The following is a 7973-nucleotide window of genomic DNA, read 5'->3' as shown; positions in this document are numbered from 1 at the left end:
CGCACAAAATGGGCATGGAAATGTGCGTACGCAATTTTCCACGCACATATCGGGATTTATAAAAAATAAACTAGGCGGCGCACCGTACGCACCGTACGGACACTCTAGACCATGCGTACGCACTCTTTTACTGGAGGGAGCGAAACAACAAAATGATCAAACAATTTTCCTGTGGTATGCGATTTAATGTTTTAATCACAGCGAGGATTGCTTGGCGCATGACAATTCCACTTTAAATTGTGTTCTAAATAGCAAAACAAATGTTCTAAGAAAATACTTTTGCGCGAATAATAATGATCATTTTTGTGAACTTGACTGTTTGATGGCTTTGGAATAGACGGTAACGACAGACATAAGGATGCGCTCGTTGATCAAACAGTCCATTGGTCTGATGACAGTAGAACCTCTGTTCACAGGTGTCGCGCACAGACAGTAGCATAATGATAACCCCTTTCGTGCTCTTCCCAATATTGTGACAAACACCATCTTTAAAATATAGAATTTGAAGGAAACTGTAAGATATGCGCGTTTTATTTTCAAAATGTTTTGTTATTGACGTGGTGAGTCAGACAGCTATTTACACTGCAAAAAAATAAGGCCTATCTCTTTACATAAAAATGTAGGCTATACACATTCTAAAATATGTGTTTACCTTTTAGGTAAATTGCATAAATTAGAATAGTTATGTCTCAAAACGCATTATAGTCCGTATCTCATATTTTCCTAATGTATTCCTACCCTTAACTGCGTTAAACATGTTGTCACATGGATGGAATATGCATGGAAATGATATGCAGATAACGTCATGCATATTAAAACTAGGCGTTGTAAGCTCCATATACGGTTGTCACATGGATGGAATATGCATGGAAATGATATGCAGATAACGTCATGCATATTAAAACTAGGCGTTGTAAGCTACATAAATAGCTATTTCGGGGAGGAGACGGGGTGGAGATTCATGTACACACAATCTTCCGCTGACTGGGTATTACAAAGGGATTTTTGCGCAGGTTCTGGCGTACGCATGGCTTTATAAATCTGAAAACATTTGTACAAACGCAAAATCTAGCTTTTGTGCGTACGCACACATTTAGGATAAAATCTACGTAAAGTTTTATACATGAGGCCCCTGGTCCTAAGGGCAATGCAGGGTTAGCAGACCCATTTCTCCTCAGTGTAGATGATGGACACCACCACCACTGATGTCCTCCTGAAATGATCTTCAATGACCATTTCAGTGCACAAGCTATGGATTTCTTGACCTCACATTTAACTGAAACAAGAGGACATATCATTCACAGGATTATGGGTATTAGGTAGATGACACAGGTGGTGCCAGCACAGAAGACAGAAAGGCCATGAAATTACAGGAGGGAAAAAAAAGCAAAACAAATCAAAGGCTATGGCCCAGTTCTACAGAGGAACTCCATGGCCCTGCTGCTGATCCCTTTAAATTGGAGCTCTGTTTGGGTTAGGAATGTTCACTCACTGTCCGTCACGACAAACATCAGACAGGCATCGACTTGCTTGCTTGTCAATTCAGTCGCACTGCCTTTCAAGTGTGCTGACAGCAAAAACATGGACACCCTAACCATGCAATCTTCTATTTCAGAAGGGTTACAGAAGAGACTTCCCTTTAAACAAACTGTGTAGTATTGCATAAAAAAAATATCTTCAACTTCCCAAAGTCTTTTTCCTTCTTAAGTCTTAAAGTTTTCAGTAAAAAAAAACACAGCCCCCATTGAACTTTCGGGCATTGGCAGGGTACTGTTTGTCGATTGACAACAAACTTCAATGCCTACAGTATTACAGCCAGAAGAGCTTAGTGAAAAAGGACTGGGCTAAATTTTTACTTTAACAGGGAGTCATTTGTCTCAGGTGTGTGTGCGTGTGCGCCTGTGTTTGAGTTACCAGAAAGCCTGTTTTCTATTTCATTGGACTACTGGGTATTGAAAATCCTTTTGGTTTAGGTTTGCCATTCACTACCCACAGCGCATGCACAATTCACAATCGCAATATAAACTTGAAATGCTATGGAAACTACTTAACACAACAGGCTGGTAATGTAGAGCTTTGCCAAGCAAAAACACTGCCAGCTGCCACACAGTCTCTTGAGTTCTGGGAACCACCTTCTTCTGAAGTCTTTACAACAAAGGTAATACCTACAATATGTTGTTCTCCTTTGAGAAATGGATTGAGCAAGTGCCTTCAAATTTCAAATTCATTAATTTCTCCACAAGTCCAACAGTATCTAACTGTACATTTGCCCATACAATGCAAGTCAAAACAACATTAGACCTTTCATTTTATGTTTAAAAAAAAGAGACATTTTTCAAAATATGTCTATTACCACCACACAACATAAATTAAGTCTTACAGGTTTGGAGTAACATGAGGGCAGGGTTATTATAATGTACTAAAACGCTGAAAAAAAAAATGGTTACAATTTACAGTATAATCATACATTTAAGTATTGAATAATACAAATTCCCTAAATGCACTTACTTTATAATTAGGGATAAAATGAGGGTTTGTTTTAGGGTCTGTTGCATGTAATTATGCATAATTTATTGTTATTACTATAGTAATTACATATAATGTGTAACAAGGACATTGTAAAAAAAGCATTACCAACATTTAGAAACAATTTTCACTCAGAAATTGCTAGTAAATTTCACAATCAAATAAACACACAAAAATATTAGTTAGGCCTACTTGAAGTAAAATAAACTTTACTGAAATAAAATTTAATATTTAAAAAATATCATGTAATAAATATTTAACATAAATAACATTTTTATGTTAGTCAGTTTCCACGGGAAATTGTTTAATTAAAAAAATAAACTAAAATATATTGACATTTAAAAAATGACAAAATATAAACATTTAAAATATAAAAAAAAAAAAACTACAATAGTATATAAATGACACTAAAATGACACTGCATGAGAGTGAGTGAATTTCATTTTTGGGTTATCTATCCCTTTATGCTGCATGATGTGCATGAAATGCCATGGTAAATGTACATGTTAATAACTAGATTTAAACTCCTAACTGCAGAGTGAAGTGTTGCTTGTGAGCATTCAAGCAATACTATGCTTTAATCATTACACACCCACCACTTAACTGTTGGAAACGTGAGCGCTCTGCATTTCCCAGTTAGCTGGTGCACCACATTAACCCCATTCCTAACTGAGTAATCCAGTAATGCAGAGCCTCGCGAGGCATTCGGTTGTTATTGAGGCTGACTCGCACACGTCTCTGCCTGAGATGTCAGAAGGGTTACAGCAGATTAATGGCGGATAATCTGGCACCATTAGAAAACTGCAGCTGCTTTCTGAACCCACTCCACTGCTATAGAACTGGTTTATGGACACAGCTAAAGATGGGAACAGCTAACTGACCATGGTGCAAGTATTTGTAGTTTTGTCAAGGACACTGGACACTGTTGCAAGAAGCAATGAACAATTACTCACCAGTTCAGCATCTGGGTTCTGACTGATTCCCTTCTTGAATGTCATCTAGTTAATGCTGATAACATTAATCTAAATTTGATTTCAATAACATGGCTATACATTTAAGATCTCTGATAGATGTTAATAATTTCACACTGAAGTCTAAAATAATGGCGGAAATTGTGCATAAACTCATTCAGAGGTTAGAATATGAAAATAAATGGGGATTTTAAGTGGAGCAGACAACCATTCAGGTTCTGTTCTCCAACTCAAAGCTCCACAGTACTTGTATGGTCGTAACTATATGGCTGTTAATTTAACATGTTAAATAAGTACAGCTAATCATTCAAACATAACACACAATGTACATATTTAATCATGTTCTCTGACCTGACAAACCACATTCACCAAGATCTGGCAGCATAGAATGAGCAAGGAGTCGTTCATATTGAAGGAGCCTTAATACGTTTCTAAATTAATGGCGGAAATTGTGCATAAACTCATTAAGAGGTTAGAAAATGTAAATAAATGGGGATTTTAAGTGGAGCAGACAACCATTCAGGTTCTGTTCTCCAACTCAAAGCTCCACAGTACTTGTATGGTCGTAACTATATGGCTGTTAATTTAACATGTTAAATAAGTACAGCTAATCGTTCAAACATAACACACAAACAATGTACATATTTAATCATGTTCTCTGACCTGACAAACCACATTCACCAAGATCTGGCAGCATAGAATGAGCAAGGAGTCGTTCATATTGAAGGAGCCTTAATACGTTTTTAACTTAGCATTCCATCTAAAAAAACATGGAGCAAGATGCTTAAAAATAAAAAAAAATCAAATGCAAAAATAAAAATAAAATAAAGCATGCAATATTGAAATTATACTAATTTGCAATTTGATTAATCAACTGACAATTCCTGTTGTAACACCCTAAACATGCCTCTACTGTAAACAGACTAACCTTTAGCATGGTCACTTATAATGACTTCATGAATCAGCATTTAAAGGGCAGGTCAGTGTAGACACCAGCATAGACATTTGAGTCACTAGTAAGGATGGAACTGGAAACATATTTCACCCATCTTCATTAACTATATCCTACTCACATCAAGAATTTGTATGAAACCCACTGAACCAAAATAAAATTTTTTTTGAAAAAAAGCATTTATGAGATGACTGAACAGCTCCATAAACTGTGGGCTGGCAAACTCTCTACTGGGGTTAACCTGAAAAAGTTGGTTGAGTAGCTTTTTAACCTGACCTTAACTTCACACTGCAGCTGCGAAATAAAACCAGTCTCAGATCAGCGGTGAAGAACTGCCTCAATCAACACCAACCAGAGATGGCTGCGACAGAGCATCTACTGTTATGGCAATTAAAGAGAGCCAGAGAACAAGACTCTCCGTTCAGAGACCCTTGGCAGAGCACACTACCAATTCACCTCCACTCTTAAGTCATTGGGGAATAAAGGTGGCGTTACAGCCAAAGACCCCTATCAAATGGCAATCATAAGGGTCTTCCTTGGCTCACAACTCTGACCTGAGAGGACTAGATATGCGCTGCATTAGACGTGCCAATTCAATTAAGCCTGCCTTTATTAGACAAAAACGTTAGGATTTTTTACAGTCCCAAGTTATACAGAAGTTACTTTTCAAATATATATATATACATGGAACTAGAAAGATTTCATATGTTTATGGTTACTAACAAAAAAAAAAGTATATATTTTCCATATAAACATTGCTTTCCAGTAGACATATTCTGCATGTTCCACAGTTTAGAGAAAGAATGATATTACAATGAAAGCTCTGATAGTGGGCCCAGAGAAGCAAGATGTTTCCACTCTGCTTCACCCCTGACACAGTAAGGGGCGCTCCCTCGCCTAAGTCAACACAAGTAGTAGTTTACATTTTGTTAATGGTGCGCAATGGGCGACAGTTTGCCTGTCCCCACCAATGCCTGCTTTACAACACTGAGCTTATAGTTTCAGAGCAAAATTAAATGGAAACTTTTGCTTTATTTTATTTATCATTATGAATTTTTTTTTTTTTTAAGTTCACCTGTGAGTTTTGGTGGGATCCAGAGGAAAGCAAATTACATGGCCCCGGGGCACCCCACACTCCATGAATGGAGTCTTTCTACTATCAGAGAGAAATCCCTCCCCAGGGGACCCCGTTACCCGGAGATTGTTTTCCTCTTAAATACACATACAGATGTGCGTTTCATGCACATGAAAGCCAAAGGTAACTTCAACTTCCTATTAAGCATAATGCTGTGTGAACCTCTTAAATTGTAGCCATTTATGGCAAGCTGTTTAAACATTTACTCCTTTGAATTCTGTTTCTGTTACCTATTCTATTAATTACTATTCCTTACATTAATATGTACAACAATAGTCAATGTAATATTTGGTATATCACCAATTATGTATTAGATACTAGTGCTGTTAATTATTCCAACAGAGACTAGTCAATCAAGTAGTTTACTTGAATGGTAATAGGCTACTTAAAATCTTATCAGATTTTAGTATTTGTTCCTTTACTATTAGTATCTATGCTAACAAACTGAATTTTCTAGGGGACACGTGGGTTAGATATCACCAATCACTAGCATGTATTCTAACTGCAGCTGGATTAGTTTTACTACTTTACTACTTTAGTTTTACTACAATCCCAATAGTATGTATTCCAGCTTTACTACTTACATCATAGAAACGTATATAATAAATACTTGAGATAAATATGAAATTATATTTTCAGTAGTACAATAAAAAAACTTTTGTTTTAAAGAACAAATGTTAAAAAGACTTGCCATTGCACAGGTAAACTCAATGCATTTAGTTGTAAAGCACCATCAGAAGTTCCACACAATCCAAGAGAAGAAAAAGAAAATCATATGAGTTTTTTAACTTACCATTCTGCTCTTTCGTGCTGGCGTGGTGAATCTTACTGATGTGACTCGATTCCGCCACCGACTCATGCTGATGAAGAGACGATATAAGAATCAAGAGAAGCAAAGGAATCATTTGGATAAATGGTGGCTGTCGGTGCTTATAGGCACTTGGTATGTGTCGTTTCAATCACCATGCAGAAATATTGTTCGTGAGACGCGTATCCAACTTTGGACACAGGCACGCGTAAAGTAAAGTCCACATAATCCTGATCGGCCAGAGTTTCTACTGCGAAAACCTCTCTTTGGAAAGTTTCCCGAGGAGCATCTGCGCAAAGTTAAGCATTAATTGTTGTTAACTTAGTGAGCGCACACTTCGCCTAAACACGAATGTTCAAGAGGACAGTTGGAAACGTTTACTGGCTGTAAATTAAGATCTGCTGAGACGCCAAACATGCGTTTGTCTGTTTGCAAAGTGCTCGACTTTCCCTTGCAAACACAGATAGTCCATTCGAGTAACGCAACACATAGCGACCGACTCTGGGTAAAATGGCACTTGCAGCGTTGCGCGTACAACTTTCTGAAGGAAATTAGTGTCTTGAGGTGGCTCCGAGTGTTTGGCGAGCGCAGACGGCCGACTGGCGACACAACAGGTGCTGCACATAAAGCAAAAGTTCCCCGTGGAGGAAACTCCCCGGAGAGGCGGGGACCATTCACAAGCTGCTACTGGTGCTGCCGCTACAGTCGCTTGGGGTGAGAGACACTATATTTCTCACATTTCCACTGCCACACAAGTATATATGTATGTATGTGTGTGTGTGTGAGTGAGAGAGAGTGAGAGAGAGGGAGAATGAGTGTGAGCATATGTTTATGGGTCAATGACGCTGGTTTTGTCTGTTAATCGATGAAGTTATTCAAAATAACACAAAAAATGCAATTAGTTCAAAAATGACTTCTATGATGAACTTTTTTTTCTTTTTTTTCTTAATTTAAATTAATTTGTAGAACGTTTGTGGTACTTGTAGTCAACATTTTCTGCAGTACAGTATTGTGTTGGCTATAAGACCTTGGGGAGAAACTTATATGTGTATATATATATATATATATATAACTCAAACAAGAGTTTCAAGAGGCATAGGCGGAGTTTCACTTTTATGCGTGGGGGGGGGCACCCACTGGTAGACGAGCCACGTACGAGCACTTTTTTATGTTCTACATTTCATGTATTTATGTAACACATATTCTACATTAAAAAATAAATTTAGAATGAACAATAACTGCTGTACAAAGAGTTAAAAAAAACAAAAAAAACATACCTAATGCAGAAAAGCCGCCTCTTTTTCCGAATTGCTAGGTGACCACTCTCTTTCTTTCATCTCTTCTGATACATTTTCAGTCAAATCGTTTTCTGTGTGCTAGATCAGAGCTAGAGCCCTGCATTTCAGCCCGGGCCCGATGGGCCTCGACTTTTTTACGCCCCTTGGGCTGGGCTTCGGGACAATTTTTACATCATAGTTCAGACGCGGGCAGGGCCTCGGGCCTGTTTTAGCCTTCTCCTTATTTTTATATTTTAGACATCCATCAATTAGTGATGAAAAAAGATTGCCGCGCTGGTGGAAA

The 7973-nt window shown here is 37.7% G+C and overlaps 2 protein-coding genes across 3 annotated transcripts in view; one reads left to right on the top strand and one right to left on the bottom strand.

Annotated features, from left to right (window-relative positions):
• Positions 1-6623, bottom strand: part of pdgfc (platelet derived growth factor c) — a 53270-nt gene extending 46647 nt beyond the window's left edge. The window contains exons 1-2 of one of the 2 annotated variants that reach the window (XM_016461188.1): positions 6548-6623; positions 6378-6444 (exon numbers count right to left, since the gene is read on the bottom strand). In XM_016461188.1, the coding sequence (XP_016316674.1) occupies positions 6378-6444; positions 6548-6550 (70 nt within the window). In that variant the 5' untranslated portion in view covers positions 6551-6623. Of the gene's footprint in view, positions 1-6377; positions 6505-6547 lie in introns of those variants that run through there. The other variant, XM_016461187.1, reaches the window with a different exon arrangement.
• A 421-nt stretch (positions 6624-7044) lies between these two features.
• glrbb (glycine receptor, beta b) overlaps positions 7045-7973 on the top strand; it is a 37129-nt gene continuing 36200 nt past the window's right edge. Inside the window, exon 1 of the mRNA XM_016461186.1 lies at positions 7045-7106. The gene's annotated coding sequence lies outside the window, so the exon portion shown is untranslated. The remainder of the gene's footprint in view (positions 7107-7973) is intronic.

Source organism: Sinocyclocheilus anshuiensis, unplaced genomic scaffold (genome assembly GCF_001515605.1).
Source record: "Sinocyclocheilus anshuiensis isolate Anshui unplaced genomic scaffold, SAMN03320099.WGS_v1.1 scaffold124, whole genome shotgun sequence".
In the NCBI taxonomy this organism is placed as follows: Eukaryota; Metazoa; Chordata; class Actinopteri; order Cypriniformes; family Cyprinidae; genus Sinocyclocheilus; species Sinocyclocheilus anshuiensis.
The sequence above is the reverse complement of the archived record's forward strand: the minus strand, read 5'-3'. Positions and strand labels throughout refer to the sequence as shown.